At 62.8% G+C, this 26180-nt stretch overlaps 2 protein-coding genes across 2 annotated transcripts; one reads left to right on the forward strand and one right to left on the reverse strand.

Annotated features, from left to right (window-relative positions):
• The first annotated feature begins 4232 nt into the window (after nucleotides 1-4232).
• SLC35F6 (solute carrier family 35 member F6) lies at nucleotides 4233-9671 on the forward strand. The gene is made up of 6 exons (XM_032184774.1): nucleotides 4233-4333; nucleotides 5957-6029; nucleotides 6101-6272; nucleotides 6491-6703; nucleotides 7555-7665; nucleotides 8926-9671. Exons 1-6 carry the CDS (start codon nucleotides 4257-4259, stop codon nucleotides 9381-9383), a joined length of 1104 nt encoding a protein of 367 aa, XP_032040665.1. The 5' UTR covers nucleotides 4233-4256; the 3' UTR covers nucleotides 9384-9671.
• A 363-nt stretch (nucleotides 9672-10034) lies between these two features.
• On the reverse strand, nucleotides 10035-16030 carry CLU (clusterin). Its single transcript, XM_032185465.1, has 8 exons — nucleotides 15880-16030; nucleotides 14976-15124; nucleotides 14723-14893; nucleotides 14229-14637; nucleotides 13546-13659; nucleotides 13209-13435; nucleotides 12017-12198; nucleotides 10035-10215 (listed from the first exon to the last, which is right to left on the reverse strand). Exons 1-8 carry the CDS (start codon nucleotides 15962-15964, stop codon nucleotides 10209-10211), a joined length of 1344 nt encoding a protein of 447 aa, XP_032041356.1. The 5' UTR covers nucleotides 15965-16030; the 3' UTR covers nucleotides 10035-10208.
• Between the last annotated feature and the right edge of the window lie 10150 nt (nucleotides 16031-26180).

Genomic DNA, 26180 nt, shown 5'->3' on the forward strand with positions numbered 1-26180 from the left:
AGCACCCCATTGTGCCCCATTGCACCCCACTGTGCCCCCTCACACCCCATAGCCCCCCATTGCCCCCCACCACACCCCATTGCCCCCCATCACACCCCACACCCTGATCCCAATTTTTGGGGTGCTCCGGGACACAGGGACATCGCACAGCGGGGGCACGGGGGCTCTGTCCCCATCACAGAAAAAGGGAATAATGGGGGAAAATCCCTCATTTTCACCCAACGGGGGCAGGGGGCTGCAGGGGGGGACACCGAGACGTGCACCGACCCCTCATGACCCCAAAAAAAAAAACCAAACCCAAAGGGGACCCCAGGACTCGGGGGGGCATCTGGGGCGCCCGTCCCCCGGCGCGGCGCTTCTTTTCTCACCTTTTAACCCAAAAAAAAAAAATGTGCATTTCCGAGAGGGCGCGTTCACGCCGCGACCCTATAAAGGGGGAGAGAAATACCCAGAAAAAAAAAAAAAAAAAAGGGATTTTACCCCCTCCCCGGGACGAGGTTTCTCCCCGTTTTCTCATGCCAAAGTTGTGTTTGCGCCGCTGGTTTCCCTTCCGGAGAGAAATAAAGGCTGGGTCGAACCGTGACCCCCCCCCTGCGCCGTCCCTTTTGGGGTTTTGGGGTCTGGGACGCACGGGGGGGTCCCGATAAGGGTCACCCCTGTGCCCGTTTTTGGGATTTCCACCATCATCTCCTTGGGGTGGCACCAGAAGGGCCTCGGGGGTCCCCTCCTGCCCCCGTCCCTAATAAAGAGGCTTTGGGGGTGCTGGGGGGGTGATTTGGGACCCCCGGGATGGGGATGTTTTGGGGTTCCCCTGGTCACCCCGCTGCTGGGTGTGGCATCGGGATGGGGACCAGCAGGGGCAGGGGGTTTGGGGTGGTGGGGATCGGGGGGTCCCAAACCATGGGGGTTTCGGGGGGGCACAGGGGCTGTGCCGCCGTTCCCATATTGCCAGCCCCAACCCACCGACCCCAAGGCACTGTCCCCAAACTGCCGGCCCTAAAAGCAGCGCCCCAAAAACGACGACCCCAAAACACAATTCCCCAAACCAACGTCCCCAGCACACCGTCCCCAAAACCGTCCCCAAAATGATGTCCCCAAAATACCATCCCCAAACCAACGACCCCAAACCACTGTCCCCAAACTAACATCCCCAAACCACTGTCCCCAACCCACCACCCCAAAACATCGTCCCCAAACCGCCATCCCCAACCCGCTGGCCTTAACCCGCTGGCCTCAACCCAAGGTCCCCAAACCCATGTCCCTAAACCAGTCCCCAAAACGCCATCCCCCAAAACACCGTCACCAAACCAATGTCCCCAAACCAACGTCCCCAACACACTGTCCCCAAAACTGTCCCCAACACACCGTCCCCAAAACACAATTGGCCTCCCTTCCCCTTCTCCCTTGGCCTCTCTTCCTTTGGCCTCCTTTCCCCTGACCTCCCAAACCCCTTCTTCTTTGGCCTCCCTTCCCTTAGCCTCGCAGCCCCGTCTCCTTCAGCCTCCCTTCCCTCGGCCTCCCTTCCCTGTCTCCCTCGGCCTCCCTTTCCTTGACCTCCTTTCCCTTAGCCTCCCTTCCCCTTCTTCCTCAGCCTCCCTTCCCTCAGCCTTCCTTCCCTGTCTCTTTCAGCCTCTCTTCCCTCAAACTCCCTTCCCTTGGCCTCCCAACCCCTTCTTCCTTGGCCTCCCTTCCCTCAGCCCCTCTTCCCTTGGCCTCCCTCCCCCTTCTCCCTCAGCCTCCCTTCGTTCAGCCTCCCAGCTCCTTCTCCATTGGCCTCCTGACCCCTTCTACTTTGGCCTCCCTTCCCTCGGCCTCCCTCCCCCTTCTCCCTGGGCCTCCTTTCCCTTGACCTCCCAACCCCTTCTTCTTCAGCCTTACTTCCTTCAGCCTCCCTTCCCTCGGCCTCCTTTCCTTCAGCCTCCTGGCCCCTTCTTCCTTGGCCTCTCTTCCCTTGGCCTCCTTTCCCTTGACCTCCCAAACCCCTTCTTCTTTGGCCTCTCTTCCCTCAGCCTCCTTTCCCTCAGCCTCCCTTCCCTGTCTCCCTCAGCCTCCCTTCCCTCGATCTCCTTTCCTCCAGCCTCCTGGCTCCTTCTTCTTTGGCCTCCCTTCCCCTAGCCTCCCAGCCCCTTCTCCACTGGCCTCTCTTCCTTTGGCCTCCCTTCCCTGTCTCCCTCGGCCTCCCTTCCCTCAGCCTCCCTTCATTCAGCCTCCCTTCCCCTTCTTCCTCAGCCTCTCTTCCCTCGGCCTCCCTTCCCCTGACCTCCCAAACCCCTTCTTTGGCCTCCCTTCCCTCGGCCTCCTTTCCTTCAGCCTCCCAGCCCCTTCTCCTTCAGCCTCTCTTCCCTTGGCCTCCCTTCCCTCAGCCTCCCTTCCCTCGCCCTCCCTTCCCCTTCTCCCTTGGCCTCCCTTCCCTCAGCCTCCTTTCCTTCAGCCTCCTGACCCCTTCTCCTTCAGCCTCCCTTCCTTTGGCCTCCCTTTTTCTGGCCTCCCTTCCCTCGGCCTCCTTTCCCCTGACCTCCCAAACCCCTTCTTCTTCGGCCTCCCTTTTTTTGGCCTCCCTTTTTTGGCCTCCATTCCCTTTTTTTGGCCTCCATTCCCTTTTTTTGGCCTCCCTTTTTTTGGCCTCCCTTTTTTTGGCCTCCATTCCCTTTTTTTTGGCCTCCATTCCCTTTTTTTGGCCTCCCTTTTTTTTGGCCTCCCTTCCCTGGGCCTCCATTCCCTTTTTTTTGGCCTCCATTCCCTTTTTTGGCCTCCATTCCCTTTTTTTGGCCTCCCTTTTCCCTGGGCCTCCCCCCCTGCCCCTCGGGGTGATGCCGGAGGCCCCCAGTGCCCCCCAGGGGATCCCATAGGGGTGACTGGGCCCTACTGGGACGAACTGGGAGGCGAACCCAAAAGGCCTCCAGGAATGAGGCCCCCCCCCAGGGCCTCCCCGCTCGCCCCCAAATGTAGCAAGGGCGACATCTGGTGGCACTGGGGGGATATGGGGGGGATATGGGGTCAGGGGGGAGGATATGGGGTCAGGGGGATATGGGGGGGATATGGGGGGGTTATGGGGTCAGGGGGATATGGGGGGATATGGGGCCAGAGGGATATGGGGTCATGGGGGAGGATATGGGGTCAGGGGGATATGGGGGATATGGGGGGGATATGGGGACATGGGGGGGATATGGGGATACGGGGGGGGTTATAGGGACATGGGGGGGATATGGGGACATGGGCGGGTATGGGGTCTAGGGGGATATGAGGGGTTATGGGGACATGGGGGCTGTATGGGGTCAGGGGGACATGGGGGGATATGGGGGGCTATGGGGACATGGGGTGTATGGGGGGATATGGGGAGGTATGGGGGACTATGGGGGGATACGGGGATATGGGGGGGATATGGGGTCAGGGGGATATGGGGATATGGGGACATAGGGGAATATGGGGACATGGGTGGGATATGGGGACATGGGGATATAGGTGGGTATGGGGACATGGGGGGGGATATGGGGACACGGGGATACGGGGGGGATATAGGGACACGTGGGGGATATAGGGACATGGGGGACTATGGGGTCTAGGGGGATATGGGGGGATATGGGGACATGGGGGCTGTATGGGGTCAGGGGGTCAGGGGGGGATATGGGGACATGGGGGGATATGGAGTCAGGGGGGGATATGGGGACATGGGGGGGGTATGGGGTCAGGGGGGGATATAGGGTCAGGGGGACATGGAGGGATACGGGGGGATATGGGGGGATATGGGAACATGGGGACATGGGGGGGATATGGGGATACGGGGGGGAATATAGGGACATGGGGGGGATATGGGGGAGATATGGGGTCAGAGGGATATGGGGACATGGGGAGATGGAGGGATATAGGGACATGGGGGGCATATGGGGATACGGGGAGGACATGGGGATATGGGGGAGATATGGGGCCATTAGGATATGGGGACAGGGGGGGACATGGGGGGGACCCGGGGACCCGGCTCTAGGACCATGGGGACACCCGGGGGCGTGGCCACGGCGAGCGTGGGCGTGGCTTAACCCCGAGGGGGGGGGCGTGGCCAGGGGGTGTTTGGGGGCGGTGAGAAGGGGCGGGGCCATCGAGAGGGGGCGGAGCCAAACCGGGGGGCGTGGCCACAGCGGGAGGGCGTGACTACGATTGGGCCGCGCTGGTGGGCGGGGTCACGGGGCGGGGTTAAGAAGGGGGCGTGGCCTGGCGTCGCCTCAGGGAGGGCGGCGGCGGCGCGGGGGACGGAGGGGGCCATGTCGTGGTCCCGGCGGCAGCTGGGCCTGGCCGCCCTCATGCTGCTCACCGGCTCCATCAACACCCTGGCGGCCAAGTGAGTGCGGGGGGGACCGGGCCGGGCCGGGCTGAGCCTCCTCGGGGTGGAGGGCACCGGGTGCTGACCCCCCGTGAGCCCCCCTATAGGGCTGGGGGGTTGCTGTTGGGGAAACTGAGGCACGGGGGGGGGCTGGGCCTGGGGTCCTGGGGGAGGTGGGGGCTGGGGCAGGCCTGGGGCCTGCTGGAGGGCCTGGGCCTTGCCCCTGCTTGGGGCTGTGGGGCTGCGGTGTCAGCATAAAGGGGCTGGGGCTGGGGTTGGGGTCGTGGGGCTGGGGTTGGGGGGCCTGGGGTCGGAGTTGGGGGTCCTGGGGTCGTGGGGTAGGAGCTGGGGGGCTTAGGGCGGTGGCTGGGGGTTGTGGGGCCGGAGCTGGGGTTGTAGGGCCATGGGGTAGGGGCTGGGGGTCCTGGGGTCGTGGGACTGGAGCTGGGGTTGTGGGGCAGGGGTTGGGGTCCTGAGGCTGAAGCTGGGGCTGTGGGGTAGGGTCCTGGGGTCGTGGGGTTGGAGCCAGGGGCCGGGGGTCATGGGGCAGGAGCTGGGGGTCGTGGGGCCTTAGGGCAGGGGCTGGGGGTCCTGGGGCAGGGGCCAGGGTCCTGAGGCCATGGGGCAGAAGCTGGGGTCATGAGGCCATGGGGTCATGGGGCTGGGGGTCCTGGGGCTGGAGCTGGGGTCTTGAGGCTGTGGGGCAGGAGCTGGGGGCCATGGGGCTGGAGTCGGGGTCTTGAGGCTGTGGGGCAGGATCCTGGCCTGTGGGGCAGGAACTGGGGGTCATGGGGCCATAGGGCTGGAGCTAGGGGCTGTGGGGCAGGATTTGGGGCCATGGGGCAGGAGCTGGGGGTTATGGGGCTGGTGCTGGGGTCCCGGGGGTCCTGGGGCTATGGGGCCGGAGCTGGGGGACATGGGGCTGGAGCTGGGGGTTGTGGGGCAGGATTTGGGGCCGTGGGGCTGGAGCTGGGGTCCCGGGGGTCCTGGGGCTGTGGGGCTGGAGCTGTGGGGCTGGGAGCCCTCAGCCACCAAGTTTCTGGGGTCCCCTCCTCCCTGCGTATGGGGCGATGCTCCCCAAAACCGCCTACGGGGACTCTGCTCCTGTGTGTCCACCATTACCCCCATGGCTTGGACGCCCCAAAAGCAGGGGGCTGGTAGCCCCCACCCCAAAACACCGCGTGGGCGCCCAGCCTCCTCCAGAAACCCCATAGCACGGGGCTGGGCCACCCGGGGGTGCTTTTGGGGTGTCCCTTAGGATCCTGTTGGGCACGGGGCCACCGCGTCGCGGCGGCGGCGTGTGTGTGTGTGTGGAAATCGGTGTCCCCTTTCCCTGCCTGTCACTCAGGGCCGGGAACGGGGCCAGCAGCAGCTCGGGGTGGCCACGGATCCTATCCGAGCATGGGGGAGCACGGGGAGCCCTGACCCTAAAGCTGTCTCTTGTCCCCAAAGCTGTCCCTTGACCCTAAAGCTGCCCCTTATCCCCAAAGCCGTCCCCTGGGGGTGGCGTCGTCCTCCTGCCCTACAACTCGTCCCTAAAGAAGTGTAGGATGAGGACAGGGGGGACACGAGGACACCTCTGGGTGCCTTTTAGGGTCTGCCCCACCTCCCCTAACCCCGTGGCTCTCTCCCACCCCACAGATGGGCCGACAACTTCAGCGCCGGGGGCTGCGGCGGGACGGAGGAGCACCGCTTCCAGCACCCCTTCCTGCAGGTGAGAGCGGGATTTGGGGTGGCGGGGAGACCCTAAAAGGCTCCGTGGCCCCTCACCCACCTCTCCCGCAGGCGGTGGGCATGTTTTTGGGGGAATTTTCCTGCCTGGGGGTTTTCTACCTGCTGCTGTGGAGGGACAGGAGGAGGTCGGAGCCCCGCCTGGCCCCCCCGCAGCCCTTCAACCCGCTGCTCTTCCTGCCCCCGGCGCTCTGCGACATGACCGGGACCAGCATCATGTATGTGGGTGAGTGCTGGGGGGGCTTTTTGGGGACCCCACAACCTCCTAAAGCAGCGGGGAGGTTTTGGGGGAACCCCCTGAATCAGCACCGAGCTTCGGGGAACCCCAAATCCTCAATGGGGTTTGAGGAACCCGAACCGAAAGGGTGGCGGCGTCGCCGCGGGGCTGAAAATGATTTTGGGGTCACTTTTTTTTTTTTTTTTTGGGGTTTTTTCCCCATCTAGCCTTAAATATGACGAGCGCCTCCAGCTTCCAGATGCTTCGGGGTTCCGTCATCGTCTTCACCGGGCTCCTCTCCGTGGCTTTTTTGGGGCGCCGGCTGGAGCTGAGCCAGTGGCTGGGGATCGGGGCCACCCTCCTGGGGCTGCTGATTGTGGGGTTGGCCGACCTGCGAGGCGGCCCCGGGCAGCAGCGCGAGCTCAGCGAGGTGATCACGGGTAATTATTTAATTTAAAGGAGATTTTGATTAAAATCTTTCAAATTTAATTGAAAAATTAAATTCGTGAACCACAGATGCGGCGCGTCCCAGTCTCCCCCTCATCCTGGTCCATTTTTCAAGTTTTCAGGAAATCCTCCTCAAATTTATGGACCCGTTTCATAAATTTGGACTTTTTCTAACAGTTACAGCCTGATTTTTTTATTTTTTTGTCTTCTTCGAGATTAATTTAACCCTGCTCTAGGTGGGGTTGTCCCTGGGAAGGGCTGGTGAGGAAGGTTTTAATTCCTGGTGAGGCGTCAAAAAGAAAGTTTATTTGTGAATTTTGGATGAAGTTTTTGATGTTTGGGGGTTTCAGAACAACTGATCCCAACTAGGGGCTGTTTTGGGATATCTGATATCTGGCCAGGTGGCCAAGAGATTAAGAAAAAGGGATAAAAAAAAGAAGCTGAAGGAGGGCTGGGAGACAAAACCTGCAGGAAATATTCTAAAAAAAAACTTGGTACAAAGGGGAAGGAGGAGAAAAAAAACTTGGAGAGGTTCGGCGTGAAAAACCCCCGGAGACCCCCACCGGGGACTGATGCGCGTGCTCCAGTAGGAGGGGCTGGACCCCAAAAGCTAATTATAATAATTATTTTTTTTAAAAAAAGTAGTAATTAATATGTAATTAGTCCAGGAGCATGAAAACGAGCTGCTGGCTGTACCCGGTGTGCGCCCTGGTGGAGCGGAGACCCCCGGCGCGCCCGGCGCTGTTTGCTCGCCCCTATTCCTTTAACAAATCCTATTATTTTGGGATTTCATCCTATTTTGAAGACTCAGAACCCCCCCCTTTTTATTTTTTTGTCCCCGCAGGTGACCTCCTCATCGTCATGGCGCAGGTGATCGTGGCCATCCAGATGGTGCTGGAGGAGAAATTCGTCTACAAGCACGACGTGCACCCGCTGCAGGCCGTGGGCACCGAAGGTCGGATGGGGCACGGGGCAAAATTTGGGGGGTTTTGGGGTGGGTTTTGAGCAGGGGAGGGGGGAAATGGCATGGGGAGGGGTGTTTGGGGGGGTTTAGGGGGTGATGGGGTGCGTGGGGTGCGAATCTGGTATGGGGAGGGGTGTTTTGGGGGGGGTTTAGGGTGTAATGGGGTGCGTGGGGTGCGAACCCGATATGGGGAGAGGTGTTTTGGGGGGGGTTTGGGATGTAACAGGGTGCATGGGGTGCAAACCCAATATGGGGACAGGTGTTTTGGGGGGGTTCAGGGTGCATGGGGTGCAAACCAAGTTTGGGGAGAGCTGTTTGGGGGGGGTTCAGGGTGTAACAGGGTGCATGGGGTGCAAACCCAGCATGGGGAGGGGTGTTTTTGGGGGGGGGTTAGGGTGTAATGGGGTGCGTGGGGTGCGAACCCGATATGGGGAGAGGTGTTTTGGGGGGATTTGGGATGTAACAGGGTGCATGGGGTGCAAACCCAATACCGGGGGAGCTGTTTTGGGGGGGTTCAGGGTGCATGGGGTGCAAACCAAGTTTGGGGAGAGCTTTTTGGGGGGGGTTCAGGGTGTAACAGGGTGCATGGGGTGCAAACCCAGCATGGGGAGGGGTGTTTTGGGGTGGTTTCAGGACGTAATAGGGTGCATGGGGTGCAAACCCTGTATGGGGACAGGTGTTTTGGGGGGGGATTGGGATGTAACAGGGTATATGGGGTGCAAACCAAGTTTGGGGAGAGCTGTTTGGGGGGGGTTCAGGACATAACGGGGTGCATAGGGTGCAAACCCAGCATGGGGAGAGGCATTTTGGGGGGGTTTAGGACGTAACAAGGTCCAAACCCATAATGGGGAGAGGTGTTTGGGGGGGTTTAGGGTGTAACAGGGTGCATGGGGTGCAAACCCAATATGGGGAGAGCTGTTTTGGGAGGGTTCAGGGTGCGTGGGGTGCAAACCCAGCCTGGGGAGGGGTGTTTTGGGGGGGTTCAGGACGTAATAGGGTGCATGGGGTGCAAACCCAATATGGGGACAGGCATTTTGGGGGGGCTCAGGACGTAATAGGGTGCGTGGGGTGCGAACCCAATATGGGGACAGGCATTTTGGGGGGGGCGCTCAGGACCTAACAGCCCACAAAGAGGGGGTGCTGGACCCCAACCCCAGCTCACGAACGGCTGGCGGGGGGGGATCCATCCCCTTTAGGGGCGCGCCTGACACCATTACCTTCCTCATCCTCTTCCTCGCCCCCCCCCTCCAGGCTTTTTCGGCTTCGTCCTGCTGGCCCTGCTGCTGCTCCCCATGTACTACATCCCGGCGGGGGGCTTCAGCGCCAACCCCCGGGGGGTCCTGGAGGACGCCCCCGACGCCTTCTGCCAGCTGGGTCGCCGCCCTATTATCTCCCTGGCCCTATTAGCCACCGTGGCCAGCATCGCCTTCTTCAACTTCGCCGGGCTCAGCGTCACCAAGGAGCTGAGCGCCACCACCCGCATGGTGCTGGACAGCCTGCGCACCGCCGCCGTTTGGGTTTGCAGCCTGCTTTTGGGGTGGGAGAGCTTCCACGCCCTACAGCTTGTAGGGTTTGGGGTGCTGCTGGCCGGCACGGGGCTCTATAACGGGTTGCATCGAGCTCTCGAGCCCTGCGCCCAGCGGGGCGGCGAGGCCGAGAGGCAGGGGTTGCTGCAGGGGGAGCAGGGGGGTGTTAATGGGGTGAGTTGAGCCCTGACCCTATATCCCCGCGCCGCCCTATATCCCTGCGCTGCCCTATATCCCCTATCCGGACTCCTTTTGGGGATGCTGAGCTGAATTCGCCCTCCCCGAGGTGGTGTAGGGCAGCCTTCCTCCTCCTCCTCCTCCTCCTCCTCTTCCTCTTCTTCTTTGGGATATGGGAACGGGGTGCGCATACGTGGGGAGCTCCCGGGTTTGGGGTCGGGGCTGGCCCCGCTGCTCTGCGCCCCCTTCCTTGTTCTTTGGGGTTGTGCCAAATAAAGTGGGGGGGACCCCGGATCGCTGAGTGGTGGTTGGGGGACCCTAAAGGGGACGGCGTGGGGTGGGGGGCCCTAAAGGGGACGGCACGGGGTGGGGGGCCCTAAAGGGGACGGCGTGGGGTGGGGGGCCCTAAAGGGGATGGCACGGGGTGGGGGACAGCCCTCTTAGGGTCTCCTTTCCCCAGAAGGACACTGGGGGCTGTGTGTCCCCCCCATAGCAGATTGGGGTCCTCATTGTAAGCCTTGGGGTCCTTTTTGGGGTCCCACAGCCCTTCACCCCCCACACACCCTATTTTTGGGGTCCCGAGCACCCTCAGGTTGAATTTTTCCCCCATTTTCCCCCATTTTTCCCCCATTTCCCCCCAATCCAGGCGCACACGGCTGCTTTTTGCGAGGTTTATTTGAGGCGGGGGCACGGCCCCAAAAGGCCCGGGGGGGGCTCTACCTTCGTTTTCTGTCCCGGCCTTTTGGGGTCCAGCTGTAGGAACGGTGCCGACAGTGGGGGGAGGCAGCAGGGGCCGAGCCCCCCCATGGGGCCGCTGCGGTAATGGGGTGGCTACTCCCTGTAGGGGAAGGACAGGAGGGGGGGTGAGCCCGGCATCGCCCCCAAATGTGGGGTTTGGGGCTTTAGGATCACCCCAAATGTAGGGTTTGGGGCTTTAGGATCGCCCCATCTTGGTTTTGGGCTTTAGGGTGGTCCCCTACAGGGGGTTCCCGGCTTTAGGATGGCCCCCGACAGGGGGTTTGGGTTGTAGGGTCGCCCCCAATGTGGTTTCGGGCTTTAGGATCATCCCAAATATGGGGTTTGGGGCTTTAGGATGGCCCCAACTGGGGGTTTCTGGCTTTAGGATCACCCCAAATGTGGGGTTTGGGGCTGTAGGATGGTCCCCTACGGGGGTTCCTGGCTTTGGGATTGCTCCCGACATGGTTTGGGATCTCCCCAAATATGGGATTTCTGGCTTTAGGATCGCCCCTGCTGTGGTTTCAGGCTTTAGGATGGCCCCAAATGTGGGGTTTGGGGCTTTAGGGTCACCTGCAGCCTGGTCTTGGGCTTTAGGATTGCCCCCGATGTGGGGATTCCTGCTTTAGGATCACCCCCAACAAGGTTCCCGGCTTTAGGATCACCCCTGATGGGGGGCTCCCGGCTTTAGGATTGCTCTAAATGTGGGGCTTCCTGCTTTGGGGCGATCCTAAATGTGGGATTTCTGGCTTTAGGATCACCCCGGACTTGGTTTCTGGTTTTAGGATGGCCCCAAATGTGGGGTTCCTGGCTTTAGGATTGCCCCTGACATAGGGATTCCTGCTTTAGGATCGCCCCAGCTTGGTTTCTGGCTTTAGGATGGCCCCCAATGGGGAGGTCCCGGCTTTAGAATCACCCCAAATGTGGGATTTTGGCCTTTAGGATCGCCCCCAATGTGGTTTTGGGCTTTAGGATCGCCCCCATCGTGGGTTCCCGGCTTTAGGATTGCCCCAAACGTGGTGGTTCCTGCTTTGGGGTGATCCAAAATGTGGGATTTCTGGCTTTAGGATCACCCCGGACTTGGCTTCTGGCTTTAGGATGGCCCCAAATATGGGGTTTGGGGCTTTAGGATGGCCCCAAATGTGGGGTTTGTGCTTTAGGATCATCCCCAATGTGGTTTTGGGCTTTAGGATTGCCCCCATCGTGGGTTCCCAGCTTTAGGATTGCCCCAAACATGGTGGTTCCTGCTTTGGGGTGATCCAAAATGTGGGATTTCTGGCTTTAGGATCACCCCGGACTTGGTTTCTGGCTTTAGGATGGCCCCAAATGTGGGGTTTGTGCTTTAGGATCATCCCCAATGTGGTTTTGGGCTTTAGGATCAGCCCCCATGGGGGGTTCCTGGCTTTAGGATTCCCCCAAACGTGGTGGTTCCTGCCTTGGGGCGATCCAAAATGTGGGATTTTTGGCTTTAGGATCACCCTGGACTTGGTTTCTGGCTTTAGGATGGACCACATGGCAGGTTCCCAGCTTTTGGATTGCCCCAAATGTGGGGCTTCCTGCTTTGGGGTGATCCTAAATATGGGATTTCTGGCTTTAGGATCACCCCGGACTTGGTTTTGGGCTTTAGGATGGCCCCAAATGGGGGGTTTGTGCTTTAGGATGGCTCCAAATATGGGGTTTTGGCCTTTAGGATCATCCACAATGTTGTTTTGGGCTTTAGGATCAGCCCCATGGTGGGTTCCTGGCTTTAGGATCACCCCTGATGTGGGGCTTCCTGCTCTAGGATCACCCCAAATGTGCCATTTCTGCCTTTAGGCTCCCCCCCCACCATACTCCTGCCTCCGGAACCACCCCGAACGGGGGATTTGGGGCTTTTAGGATCTCCCCCCCGGGGCATCACTCACACGGCGTTCTGCTTGTAGTGCCGCAGCGCCTGCTCGGCCACGCTCTGCATGAAGCGGGGGTCGTCCCAGGGGATGTCCCCGGGCACCCGCAGGGACAGGGGCTCCCCGTCGAAGAGCTGCACCGTCACCTGCGTGGCGGGGGGCGCCGAGGGGTCCGAGGGGTCGGGGACTTTGGATAACACCTTGGGGGGGGAGGGGGGGGGACACGGAGGGGGAGTTGAGACCCTAAAACCCCAAGGGGGACCCCTTGGGGACATGGGGGGACCCCTTGGGGATGGAAAGGGGAAGGGGGACCCTTGGGGATTGGGGGCATCCTTGGGGACAGGGGGGACCCTCAGGGATGGAAAGGGTGAGAGGGGACTCTTGGGGACAAGGGGGGACCCTTGGGGATGGAAAGGGCAAAGGGGGACACTGGGGGATGGGGGGGGGGACCCTTGGGGATGGAAAGGGGAAGGGGGGACCCTTGGGGATCGGGGGGGGGATCCTCAGGGATGGAAAGGGTGAGAGGGACCCTTGAGAACATGGGGGGACCCTCGGGGACATGGGGGGACCTTTGGGAGTTGGGGGGGACCCTCGGGGACGGAAAGGGGAAGGGGGGGACCCTTGGGGATTGGGGGCACCCTTGGGGATGGGGAGGCCCTTGGAGATGGAAAGGATGGGGGGGACATGGGGGGATCCTTGGGGATGGAAAGGGCAAGGGGGGACCCTTGGGGACAGGGAGGGACCCTTGGGGACAGGGGGGACCCTCAGGGATGGAAAGGGCAAGGGGGAGCCCTTGGGAATTGGGGGACCCTCGGGGATGGAAAGTGGAAGGGGGGACCCTTAGGGAATGGGGGGGATCCTTGGGGATGAAAAAGGACAAGGGGGGGACCCCCGGGGATGGAAAGGGCGGGGGGGGACCCTTGGGGACGGGGGGGACCCTCAGGGATGGAAAGGGCATGGGGGGACCCTCGGGGATGGAAAGGGCATGGGGGGGACCCTCGAGGATTGGGGGGGGGATCTTTGGGGATGGGGGGACCCTCGGGGATGGAAAGGACAAGGGGGGACTCTTGGGGATGGGGGGATCCTCGGGGATGGGGCGGATCCTTGGAGACATGGGACCCTCGGGGCTGGAAAGGGCAAGGGCGGACCCCGGGGGATTGGGGAGGCCGCTGGGGGCCACGGGGGGACCCTTGGGGACATGGGGACGCACCGTGGTGACCTGCAGGAAGCCGTCGGAGCCCCGGCTGAGGTTGGCGAGGCGGGACACCCAGCCCAACTGCTGCTCCAGCTGCTGCAGGAGGCTGCTGGCGTTGAGCAGCTCGGCCTGGAAGGCGCCCAGCAGCTGCTCGTAGCGGCGCCCGAAGCGCTCGGCCAGGCGCAGGGCGTCCTCGAACTCCTCCCGCAGCTCCCCAGCCGCCGGGTCCCCCTGCGAGCAGTCTGCGGGGCGCACGGCACCCTCAGCACCCCCGAAAAGAGGGTTTTCTCCCCCCCCAAAAAAAAAAAACAAATTTAAAAAATTGGTGCCCCCACGCCCTCTCCAAACTCACCCACGGCCAGGATCTCGCGGCACTTCTCGCACTCGTTGCGCAGCCGCAGGCAGCCGGCCGAGTTGCGGCGGATCTCGCGGCACACCATGCGCTCGTTGCTGAAGTTACGGGGCTCTGCGGGGAGCCGGGGGCACCCTCAGAGACCCCAAAATGCCACCACATCCAGGGGAGCCCCCAGGGCAGAGTTACGGGGTCGGGAACGGGGATGGGGACGCTCCCCAGGCTCGGCTTGGGGGTGGGCGCGCCCCGGTTGGCGCCGCGGGGTGCTTGTGCAACACTCGAGTGTTTTCTTTTTTCCACGGAAGTTTTGACTTCACAGCAAAACATTTCCTGGCCCCGAAACGAGGCGTTTTGTAGCCCCGAGCGCTCCGTGCCAGCCCGGGTTTCGACACAGCCCCGTTCCCAGCCGCCCTACACGGAGGAGCCGGAGCCGGAGGCGACGGTGCAGCCCTTAAGGGGTGGGGAACGCGCCCAAAACCAACACCTGCCCTTCCCCTGGCAGCCCCTACGGGGAAAAAAACACCCCAAAAAATAAAAATAATTAAAAAAAACAACAGTTTAGGTCTGCCAACAGCTCCCAGCCTCCCGCGGGGATTCTCCGGTGTCTCGTAGCGGGGTTGAGCTCATCCCCAACCCCAAGCCGTTGTCGGGAAGGGTCGTGCCCGACGGTGCCGAGCTCCTACCTGGACCGAATCCTGCCAGGGGGTGCTCCCAGGAGCCGGCCCCGCCGTCCAGCAGACGCTGCGTCAGCTCCAGGAGGGGCTGGAAGAGGTGGTGGAAACCCCGGGCCGGGTGGTGCCGCCCGAAGGGGCTCAGCTCCCTCGCCGGCGAGCGGACGCGCCGCACGGCGGGGGGAGGCAGGAAAGCCTCGCGGAAACCCCCGAAAGGGGGCGCGAAAAAGGGGGCCCGGCGGCTGGAGACCCTCGTGCTGTCCTGGAAGAGGTCGTCCACGCCGTCCTCCAGCAGCCCGAAGCCTTCCTCCAGCTCCTCCAGCCTCCTCTCCTGCCGCTCGCCCCGCTCCAGCAGCGCGTCCACGCGCTCGCCGTTCACCCAGACGGAGAAGGGCGAGGAGCGGTTGAGGAACTCCTCCAGCTGCCGGGTTTTTGGGGAGAGGGGGCTCAGAATCAAACCGGGACCCCCCGTTACGACCCTAAAACCCTCCCCCTGTGCTTCTCACCTGCCTCCCCACCAGCCCCGAGCCGCTGTGGCAGGTCCGGGAGTAGAAACGCATGCAGGTGTGCTTGAGGCAGGGCTTGCACTGCTCCCAGAGCGCCAGCATCGTCTCGTTGCACACCCCCTGCCTCGCCGCCAGCTCCTTCTCCTTCTCCTGCGCCAGCTGCACCGCCTCCTGCAAGGCACCCGCCACCGGTTCACCCCCCCCCTGAGCCTTCATCCTCCTCATCCTCACCCTCATCCTCCTCCTCGCCCACCTCCTTCCTCCGCTTGGTCTCCTGCAGGCTGTGCAGCAGGGCTCGGTGCTCCTCGCTGCTGCGCTCCAGCAGCGCCTTCGTGCGCTCCACGCCGCCGACGGCGTTCTCCACCTCCGCCTCCACGTACCTGCTGCCGGCCGCCGACAGCTCTGGGGGGGGGAGTAAATTTTTGGGGGGGGGACGGGGGACGCCCCTGAGGATGGCTGCGACCCCCTCCCCCAAAAAAAAATTAAAAAAAAATAAATAAGTAAGTAAAATAAAAGAGCCCCCTCCCAGGGTGTGCGGGAATTTGGCCTCTTCGCTTGCCCAAATGGAGAGGGGTGGCCCCAAAATCTCGCCTGGGCTCGGGGTCTTCGTGGGGGGGGGGATTTGGGCAGCCCCCCCCCACCTTCCTGTGTGCCCCCCGCCCCCCGCCAGGAGCCTGGTGACCCCGTCTGGATGCCACTGCTGGTCCTCGGGGTGCTGAGCGCCCCCCCAGGATGCTGAGCCCCATGCAAAGCCCCCCCCCCAGGAGGATGCTGAGCCCCAACTTGACCCCCCCCCAAAACTCTGACCCCCATCCAGCCCCCCCAGGAGGATGCTCAGCCCCAATTTGACCCCCCCCCAAGACTCTGAACCCCATCCTGACCCCCCCAAGATGATGCTGAGCCCCAACTTGACCCCCCCCCAAAACTCTGACCCCCATCCCGACCCCCCCAAGATGATGCTGACCCCCATCCTGACCCCCCCCCAAAACTCTGACCCCCATCCCACCCCCCCAGGATGATGCTGACCCCCATCCAGCCCCCCCCCAAGACTCTGAGCCCCCCCCCATCCCCACAACCCACAGCAGGACCCCCCCCCAAAAAAAAAATCAACCCCAACCCGTGCCCCCCCATCCCCTTAGACCCACCCCCAAGCTTACGCTTGAGCTCGCTGGGGGGGACGAGGGCCTGGGCCCCCCCCCCGCAGGCGAGCAGGAGGCCGAGCAGCAGCAGCGGGGGTGCCATGGTCCTGCCAAAAATGGGGGGGTTATTGGGTTTTGGGGGGGGTTATTTGGGTTTTGGGGGGGGTTATTGGGTTTTGGGGGGGTTATTTGTTTTTTTGGGGGGGGGTTATTGGGTTTTTGGGGGGGGTTATTTGGTTTTGGGGGGGTTATTGGGTTTTTGGGGGGGGTTATTGCATTTTGGGGGGGGTTATTGGGTTTTTGGGGGGGTTATTGGGTTTTGGGGGGGGTTGTTTGGTTTTGGGGGGGTTATTGGGTTTTGGGGGGGGGTTATTTGGTTTTGGGGGGGTTATTGGGTTTTGGGGGGGGTTATTTGTTTTTTTGGGGGGGGGTTATTTGGTTTTGGGGGGGGTTATTGGGTTTTGGGGGGGGTTATTGGGTTTGGGGGGGGTTATTGGGTTTGGGGGTGTTATTTGGTTTTGGGGGGGTTATTGGGTTTTGGGGGGGGGTTATTGGGTTTGGGGGGGTTATTTGGTTTTGGGGGGGTTATTGGGTTTTGGGGGGGTTATGGATTTTTTTGGGGGGGTTATGGGGTTTTTGGGGGCGTTGTGGGGTTTTCTGGGGAGGTTATTGGGTTTTGGGGGGGGTTATGTTTTTTTTGGGGGGGGTTATGGGTGTTTTTGGGGGGGGTTATTTGGTTTTGGGGGGGTTATTGGGTTTTGGGGGGGGGTTGTTTGGTTTTGGGGGGGTTATTGGGTTTTGGGGGGGTTATTGGGTTTTGGGGGGGTTATTGGGTTTCGGGGGGGTTGTTTGGTTTTGGGGGGGTTATTGGGTTTTTGGGGGGGTTATTGGGTTTGGGGGGGGTTATTGGGTTTTGGGGGGGGTTATTTGGTTTTTTGGGGGGGTTATTGGGTTTTGGGGGGGGTTATTGGGTTTTGGGGGGGGTTATTTGGTTTTGGGGGGGGTTATTTGGTTGGGGGGGGGTTGGCAGAAGGATGCTGCCCCCCCCCCAAAAAAAACCGGGCACGGGGCTGTGAGTCAGCAGCGGGCACCCGGCCACGGGCACGGGGCCAGGGGAGCTGCGGCTGCCTTCCCACGGGGGGGGCACCCCGTTCCCACGGCCCCCCCCCCGGCCCCATAAAGAGCAGAGCTCCCCGAGGAGGGGGGGGGATCCCCCAGGGGGTGGGCGTTAAGGGGGGGGGGGGGGGCTGGGGGCTGACCCCTATGGTGTGGGGTAGGGGGGTGGGAGACCCCCCCCCCAAATAAAAGAATGAAGGAAAGGGGAATAAAGGGGAATAAAGGGGAAATAAAGGGGAAATAAAGGGGAAATAAAGGGAAAAAAATGGAAATAAAGGAAAATAAAGGGAAAAAAAAGGAAAAAAAGGAAAAAAAGGGAAAATAAAGGGAAAAAAGTAAAATAAAGGGAAAAAAAGGGAAAATAAAGGGGAAAAAAGGGAAAATAAAGGGGAAAAAAGGGAAAATAAAGGGGAAATAAAGGGAAAATAAAGGGAAATAAGTAAAATAAAGGGGAAAAAGGGGAAAAAAAAAGGGGAAAAAAGGGGAAAAAAGGGGAAAAAAGGGAGGGAAAAAGGGAAAATAAAGGGAAAATAAAGGGAAATAAGTAAAATAAAGGGGAAAAAAGGGGAAAAAAAGGGAAAAAGGGAAAATAAAGGGAAATAAGTAAAATAAAGTAAAATAAAGGGAAAATAAAGGGAAAATAAAGGGAAAAAAGTAAAATAAAGTAAAATAAAGGGAAAAAGGTAAAATAAAGGAAAAAAAGGAAAAAAAGAAAGTAAAGGAAAGTAAAATAAAAGAAATAAAAATAAAGTAAAATAAAGTACAATAAAGTAAATAAAGTAAAATAAAATAAAGTAAAATAAAATACAGTAAAATAGAAGGGGTTGTGCAATAGCCCAGCTGCAGAGTGGCTCCTGAGCCCCCCCCCCAAAAAAAAAAAATATAAAAAAATTGGGCAAGAGCTTGGCTGCAAGGGGGCTCTGCCTCCCCAAAAAAAAGCCCCTATTGCTGACCCCAAATAACCAAATAACTGCTGCCCCCCCCCAAAATAATGGGATGGGGAAGGGAAGGGAAGGGAAGGGAAGGGAAGGGAAGGGAAGGGAAGGGAAGGGAAGGGAAGGGAAGGGAAGGGAAGGGAAGGGAAGGGAAGGGAAGGAAGGGAAGGGAAGGGAAGGGAAGGGAAGGGAAGGGAAGGGAAGGGAAGGGAAGGGAAGGGAAGGGAAGGGAAGGGAAGGGAAGGGAAGGGAAGGGAAGGGAAGGGAAGGGAAGGGAAGGGAAGGGAAGGGAAGGGAAGGGAAGGGAAGGGAAGGGACCTGCGCTCCGTGCCGTGCGTCCCCGGCGAGCTCGGCCGCCCGCCCCCAAAATCCGCCCCCGTTTTTCCTCCCGAGGCGCTGCGGGTCCGCCCCGCTCCCGGCCCCGGAGCTTTCTGGAACCGCCTGGCCCTGCCCGGCCCCCCCCGCCCCCCCCCGGACCCCCCCGGACCCCCCCGGACCCCCCTTTCCCTCCCCAACCTTGGTGCGCTGCGCCCCGGTGCTGCGGGGATGGGCGCAGCGCCGCGCACCCAGCGCCCCCCCCCAGCCATGGGGACCCCCCAAAACCCCCCCAAACCCCCCCAAATCTCTCATCTGGCAAGGGGGTGACCCCCCCTGCACCCTGCACCCCCCCCAAGACACACGGGGAAACTGAGGCACGACCCCACGCAGCCCCCCCCTCCTCCTCCAGGACACCCTAAGGGCGTGCGCCCACCCCAAAAAAGGACCCCCCCCGCTTGGGATACGCCCCCTCCAAAAAAAAAAGCCCCCCCCCATTAAGTGTGATGCTGATTTGGGGCTGGGAGCAGGGGGGGGGTCCCGCAGAGCATCCCCTGTGATGCCCGGGGGGGGTCCCCAAGGGGTGGGCGTTATGGGGGGGGGGGGAAACGAGGACCCCCCCGCCCCCCAGGCCTTGGAGCCCCCCCCCCCACTGCTCCTGGGGGTCCCCTCTGGGTGCCAAAAGGGACCGGGGGGGAGGGGGGGGGCACAAGGGGGGGGCGCAGCGCCAAGGAGCCCCCGGAGCCCAGCTCGGGACGAGGGGAAAATGGGGCTGGGGGGGGGGGCTCGGGGACAGAAACCGGAGCTCGGGGGCCCCCCCCCCTCGCTGTAAGACCCCCCCCCAGCTCCCGGAACAGACGCAACGAGGGCGATGCTCGCAGCGCCCGGCAGGGGAAGTGGGGAGGAAATCGGCGGGACCCAGCGGTGAGGCCCCCTCGGCACAGCGGTGAGCCCCCCTTTGGCACCCCCAAAAATCCCCTTTGGCACCCCAAAAGTCCCCTTTGGCACCCCCAAAAGTCCCTTTGGCACCCCCAAAAGTCCCCTTTGCACAGCGGTGCGCTCCCTTGGCACACCTTCAACACGCCCCGAGCCCCCTTGGAGCACCCCTAAAGTCCCCTTGGCACCCCCAAAAGTCGCCTTTGGCACCCCCTAAGTCCTGTTGGGCACCCCAAAAGTCCCCTTTGCACAGCGGCGAGCCCCCTTGGAGCACCCCTAAGTCCCCTTTGGCACCCCCAAAAGTTTCCTTTTGCACATCGGTGAGCCCCCTTGGCACCCCCCTAAGCCCCTTTGGCACCCCCAAAAGTCCCTTTAGCACCCTCAAAAGTCCCCTTTGGCACAGCGGTGCACCCCCTTGGCACCCCCTAAGCCCCCTTTGCTCCCCCCAAGCCCCCTTGGCACCCCCCTAAACCCCTTTGGCACCCCCAAAAGTCCCTTTTGCACCCCCCTACGTCCTTTTTGGCACCCCCTAAGCCCCCTTTGCACAGCGGTGAGCCCCCTTGGCACCCCCCTAAGCCCCCTTTGCTCCCCCCAAGCCCCCTTGGCACCCCCCTAAACCCCTTTGGCACCCCTTAAGTCCCCTTTGGCACCCCCCTAAGTCCCTTTGGCACCCCCAAAAGTCCCCTTGGCACCCCCTAAGTCCTGTTTGGCACCCCCAAAAGTCCCCTTTGCACATTGGTGATCCCCTTAGGCACCCCCCTAAGCCCCTTTGGCACCCCCTAAACCCCTTTGGCACCCCCCTACACCCCCTTTGCCCCCCCCCCCTCCCCCCCCCAAGCCACCAGCAGCACCTTTGGGTGCGCAGCTGCGCTCTGCCAGCCCCCCGCAGGCACCACCGGGCTCCCACCTCCTCGCAGCCCCCCTGTGAGCTCCTGGGGGGGTCCCGTTTGGGGTGCAGCACCCCTGGGGCCCCCCCTTAATGCTCTGCTTCCCCCCCCCCACCCCTCCACAGCCCCGGCAGCAGCTTGGTGCCAGGAAGAGGAGGGGACGCCGTGACCCGGCTGCCATCTTCCAGCCTGGGGGAGGAGGACAAAACGCCACCTTCCTCCCAAAAAGCCACCTTCCTCCTCCTCCCCGGGGCTCCGAGCCAGCTTTTAACCCTTCTGCTGCCCTCCCCCGGGCTGTATTTTTCGGAGCTAAACCTTTCCCTTGGAAGCAGCCCCCTCCCCGAATCCCCCCCCCCCGCCCGGCCGAGAGGAAGGAGAGCCCCCCCTCCCCGGCGGCGCATCCCGGCCCCCAACCTCATCATGCGGATTTTGGAGACCATGGAGCTGCTGGACGGGAGCAAAGAGAGGTGGAGGGAGGAATTCCCAGCCCTGTGGGCGAGATCCGAGCTGGACTGCGGGCTGGTGGACGGGGAGGTGGAGGTGAGGACCACGGGGCCGGTGCCCTTCCAAACCCAGAAGCCCTTCTCCAGGCACGCGGAGGAGGTGGTGGCCTCCATCCTGCAGGAGATGCTGGACGCCGGCGTGGTGCTGAGGGGCACGTCCTCCTCCAACAGCCCCCTCTGGCTGGACAGGGGAGGCCCCGAGGAGATTTGGAGGCTGACGCTCAACTGCGACGCCCTCAACAAGGTCGCCGCCGGCGTGGCCACCGAGTCCCTATCCAAAACCCGGGCGGTGACGGCGCTGAGCCCTCGCAGCAGGTTCTTCTCGGTGGTCGACCTGGCTCGCTGCTCCTTCGCCATCCCCTTGGCGCCTTCCTGCAGGCCTCTCTTTGCCTTCACTTTCCGGGGCCGGCAGTACCTCTTCGCCCGGCTTCCCCCTCGTTTCCGCGGCACCACCAGCATCGTGCACCGCCGGGTGGCCCAAATGCTCTCCCGCCTGCCCCCGGCGGACCAGGGCTGGGTTTCCTCCTACACCGACGACATTATCATCGCCGGCAGGACCCGAAAAGAGGCAGAAGCCCGCACCAAGAGGGTCCTGAGGCTGATCCAGAGCACGGGCTTCAAAGCCAAGCTGCACAAGGCTCAGCTGGTGCAGCCCGCGGTGGATTACCTGGGCATGACGCTGACGGCCCGGGGGCGCGAGATCACGGAGAGCAATTTGGAGCTGGTCAGGGCCCTGTCCTGTCCCCGAGACCTGCGCCAGCTCCGGCAGCTGCTGGGGTGGCTGAGCTCCCTGCAGGAGCACGTGGAGGGCTTCAAGGAGCTGGTGGAGCCGCTGCAGAGGCTGACGAGGAAGGAGGAGGAGTGGTTGTGGGGTCCGGAGCAGCGGCGGGCGCTGAGCCGCCTGCAGCGCGCCCTCCTCGCCGCCCCTGCCCTGCGCTTCCCGGAGACATCCGAGCCCTTCGTCATCAGGCTGAGGGTCAGCCAGGGGGCTGCGGGGGCCGCCTTGCTGCAGGAGGACGAGAGGGGGATGCTGGTGCCCGTCAGCTTCAGCTCCTGGCTCCTGAAGGCCCACGAGGTGCCCTATTCCCCCGGGGAGAAGGGGTGCCTGGCGGCGCTCTGGGCGCTGAAGGCTTTCGAGGAGTTCATCGGGCCGGCCCCCGTGGTGATCCAAATGCCCCATTCCCCTTGGAAGTACCTCCTTTGGGGCGAAACCAGGAGTTTCTGCTGGCCCAGCCCGGCCCCGGAGGACTGGACCTTGCTGCTGGTCAACAGGGGGGAAGGGATCACGCAGCCCAACGGGGGGCACCCCCTTTATGGCTCACCCGTGCCCCCCGCGCCCGCCCTGGTGCTGCTGCCACCCCGCACGCCCCCGGGCAACGTCTGGTTCACGGCAGGCAGCGTGCAGGGCCCGGGAGGGCCGCCCTCCTTGGGTTTTGCAGCAGCCAACCTGGCCGAACGCTGGCTGCTGGGGCTGGCGAAGGGGATTTCGGCGCCCGGCGCGGAGCTGGAGGCGATTTGGGAGCTGCTGCGGCGCCACTGCAGCTCCCTGCCCCTCTACGTGTACGCCAGCTCCGAGGCGCTGGTGAAAAGGCTGCGAGGGGAGGCTGAGGAGCCGGGCAGGGGGCCGGGGGCGAGCGGCGAGGAGGAGCTGTGGCTCCACGTCCTGCGCTGGGCGCGCGCCAACCCGGGGGTGCTGCACCTGAGGCACGCCGGGGACGGAGAGGAGGCGGAGTGGAGCCAGAAAGTGGCCAAAAGGGCTGGGAGGATCCCCGAGGGGGTCAAAAGCACGAAGCACCGGCAGAACTGGGAGCCCTCGAAGGACGAGAAGCAGGAAATAATTGCCCGGTGCCATCGGGGGCACAAGGGGGTGCGGGAGACCCTGGCCGGGGTGCGGCGGCTGGCAAGCTGGGAAGGGGACGGCGAGGAGGTGAGCCGCTGGGTGCGGAGCTGCCCCCGCTGTGCCGGGGACGAGGGGGAGGCAGGGATCTCGCCTCCCCAACGCCCCGCAGGGCCGTGGGCCCGCCTGCAGCTCGGCTTCATCCAGGGGCTGCCCCCCAACGAGGAGGGGCTGCGCTGCTTGCTGGTGGCGGTGGACGAAGCCTCGCGCTGGCCGCTCGCCTTCCCCATGCGCCAAGCCTCGGCGGAGGAGGCTGCCCGGATCCTCGGCGAGCAAATTTGGGAACCCTACGGCACCCCCAGCGCCGTCGGCTGCCAGCAGGGCTCAGCCTTCCTGCGGGAAGCCCTGCAGCGGAGCCTGGGGGCTACGGCCGCCCTGCAGCCCCCCCAAAAATCCCTGGCGCCCGTCGTGGGCAGCCTGCAGCGCCTGGCGCAGGGCGCGGGCAAGAGCTGGGCGAGGAGGCTGCCGCTGATCCTGGCGGCCGTGCGCTCCCTGCACGTCGTGGGGGAGGCTCTGGGCCCCCACCGGATCATCCCCAATTTCCCCCTGGAGCTGCGGCTCAGCCCCTGCGAGGGTGAGGGGGCGCCGGGCCCCTCGGAGCCCTTCCTGCCCTGGTTGGCGAGGCTGCGCCAGGACGGGGGCACCTACGGGCAAAGGTGGGCAGGGGGGAGGCTGGGGGGCAGCGGGGGGGGAATTGGGGCAGGGGGTGGGTGCTAAGTCGGGGTGGGGGGCTCGGGGTGGCTGCTCAAGGGCCGTGCGCAATGGGGGGGGGGGAGAAAAAAGGGAGGAGGGGGCGGCCAAAGAGGTGCAGGGGCACGGAGAGGACCCCAAAAGGAGGCAGAGATGGGGAGTTGGGGGGGGGGGGGGGAGAGGAATTTGGGGGGGGGGGAGAAAAGGGTGTAAAGGGGCTGGGTGGGTGGGAAATGGGGCCTGTTGGTGTCTTTGTCCTATTCTGTGAGTTTCTTATTAAATCTTTTCTTATTAAATCTTTTCTTATAAAATCTTTTATTCTGTGGGTTTTTTATTAAATCTTTTCCGCGCATTCATCCTCTGTCCCGTCGGTGTGTGGTGTGAGGGGTTTGGGGCTGGGGGCACCCCCCCCAAAATCATCCAGGGGTGGGCGCCCCCCCCCCCCCTGATACTGGTGCCGGGGGCTGGGGTCTTTCACCTCCAGCCACCCGATTTGGGGAGAAAACGGTGCCTGCCCCCCCCCAAAAAAAGCTCCCGTGGTTGGAGAGGGGCCGTGGGGCGCAGCGCGGAGCGGCTCGGCGGTGGAAAAAGCTGCGCCAAAAAGAGGAGGAATCGGGCAAATCGGCCACCCTGGAGCCGTGCCACCAGCCGTGAGTCATCAGGGACGGCCCGAGGGCACGCGGGGGAGCTGCGGAAGGCAGCAAAAAGGCCCCAAAATGGGGCCGGGGAGGAGTGACGGCCTTGAAATGCCTTGGGATGTGGGATGGGGACGGGCCGGGAGTCCTGGGGAGGAGGTGGGCAGGTGCTGGGGGGGGGAGAGATTGCAGAAAAAGAAGGAAAATGGCAGAAAAAAGGGAAAATGCCACGTGGGGAAACAGCCCCTGCCCCCCCACGGCCCCAAAGCAGGCCCCAGCCCCAAAACCCCTCAGACCCCAAACCCCAGCTCCCCAGCGCCCTGGCCCAGGTGCACGGCTTCAACCCCCAAATCCCTGACCCCGACCCCGAGGACCAGGACCCCGGCCCCACCCCAGGACCCAACCCCGAGGCTCCGGACCCCCAGCACCACTGGGTGCAGCCCCCAAAGTGTCCCCCAGCATCTCCCCAACCCCGCAGCATCCTTCCCCTTGGCTTGGCACAGCTCGGCACGGTTCGGCACGGTTTGGCACGGTTCGGCACGGTTTGGCACGGTTTGGCACGGCTTGGCACAGCTTGGCATGGTTTGGCATGGCTCGGCACAGCTCGGCACGGCTTGGCACGGTTTGGCACAGCTTGGCACAGCTTGGCACGGCTTGGCACAGCTCGGCACGGCTCGGCACAGTTTGGCACAGCTTGGCACAACTTGGCACAGCTTGGCATGGTTTGGCACAGCTTGGCACAGCTCGGCACAGCTTGGCATGGCTTGGCATGGCTCAGCACAACTTGGCACGGTTTGTCACAGCTTGGCACGGCTTGGCACAGCTTGGCACAGCTTGGCACGGCTTGGCACAGTTTGGCACAGTTTGGCACGGCTCGGCACGGCTCGGCACAGCTCGGCATGGCTCGGCACGGCTCGGCATAGCTCGGCACAGCTTGGCACGGCTCGGCACAGCTTGGCATGGTTTGGCACAGCTTGGCACAACTTGGCACAGCTTGGCACAGCTCGGCACAGCTTGGCACAGTTTGGCACAGCTTGGCACAGTTTGGCACGGCTCGGCACGGCTCGGCACGGCTCGGCATAGCTCGGCACAGCTTGGCACAGCTCGGCACAGCTTGGCATGGTTTGGCACAGCTTGGCACAACTTGGCACGGTTTGGCACGGTTCGGCATGGCTCGGCACAGTTCGGCACAGAGTGGCACAGCTTGGCACAGCTTGGCACAGCTTGGCACGGCTCGGCACGGCTCGGCACGGCTCGGCACGGCAGTCAGGCAGACATTTGGTAGTCATTAGGGCCGGAGGGAAGGAGGGAAGGAGGGAGGGAAGGAAGGAGGGAGCAGCCCCTCGCGCTCCGCTGGACGCCGCCCAAGCCCGGCCGCGCTTCCCGCTCCCCATCCCGCTCACCCATGGGGGAAAAAGGGGTCCTGGGGGCTTCCCCCCGCCCACGGGGATCCTTTTGAGGGGTTCCCAAAATTTTCTGGCCCATCTTGGGGGAGCGAGGGGCCGGGGGAGCCCGGCAGCCCCGGCCATGCTGGCCGGCACGGCGCGACGGGGAGCGGGGCGCTGAGGCCTGGGGTGGCAACGGGGTTGGGGTCACCACGTCCCCGCTGCTGGCCGGGAGGTTTTGGGGTGATGAGAGGTGAGTCGGGGTCGCACAAAGGGGCCGGGGGCTTTTTTTTTGGGGGGGGGGATGTAAGGAGAGGGGTGAGGGTGGTGGTAGAGGGGCTGGAGGGGGTGGCGGTGGCCGAGCGCGGGTCCCCAGCACGGTGCCCAAAATCGGGGGCGCCCATGGGGTGCCCAAAACCGGGGGGCTTTTTCCCACCCTTCTTTTCCCACCCTATGGGCAACTTTTTCTATGGGGTGGGCTCAGCCCCGCTCCGAGACCCCCCCCCCAAAAAAACAATGGGGGGGGGAAGCTTCCAACGCACACCTCCTCCTCCCAACCCAACGGCTGCCTCCGCCGCTCGTTCCCGGGGCGGAAAAAGCCAAAATTTGGGACAGCTGAAAACTGACAGGCCCGGGAGGGGGCCCCCCCCCCCCCTATTCCCCCCCCCCCATCCCAGGTGCCGCCCCGGGTTTCCGTGGGGGCGGCGGGGTTTATAAGCGGGGGACGCTGGCGGTGCCAGCACTCCGGCCATGGGACGCGGCCCCTCGCGGCCCCCCCGGCGTGGAGAGCACGGAGCAGCCCCCGCTTCTACCCCCGGCACCTGGAGAAGGTCGGGGGGGGGCAAATTTTTGGGGTGGGGGGGGGGCGCAGCCCCCTCCTGGGTCGTGGCGCGCTCGCCCGGTGCCCCCCAAGGGGGGATTCACGGTGTTGGGCACTGCTGCTGGTTGGGGGGGGGGTCCTGGGCTCCGTGCCCCCCCCCCCCATATCAGTGTGCTCTGCCCCGGCACAAAGGGGGGGGG

The sequence above is a fragment of the Aythya fuligula genome, chromosome 3 (assembly GCF_009819795.1).
Source record: "Aythya fuligula isolate bAytFul2 chromosome 3, bAytFul2.pri, whole genome shotgun sequence".
In the NCBI taxonomy this organism is placed as follows: Eukaryota; Metazoa; Chordata; class Aves; order Anseriformes; family Anatidae; genus Aythya; species Aythya fuligula.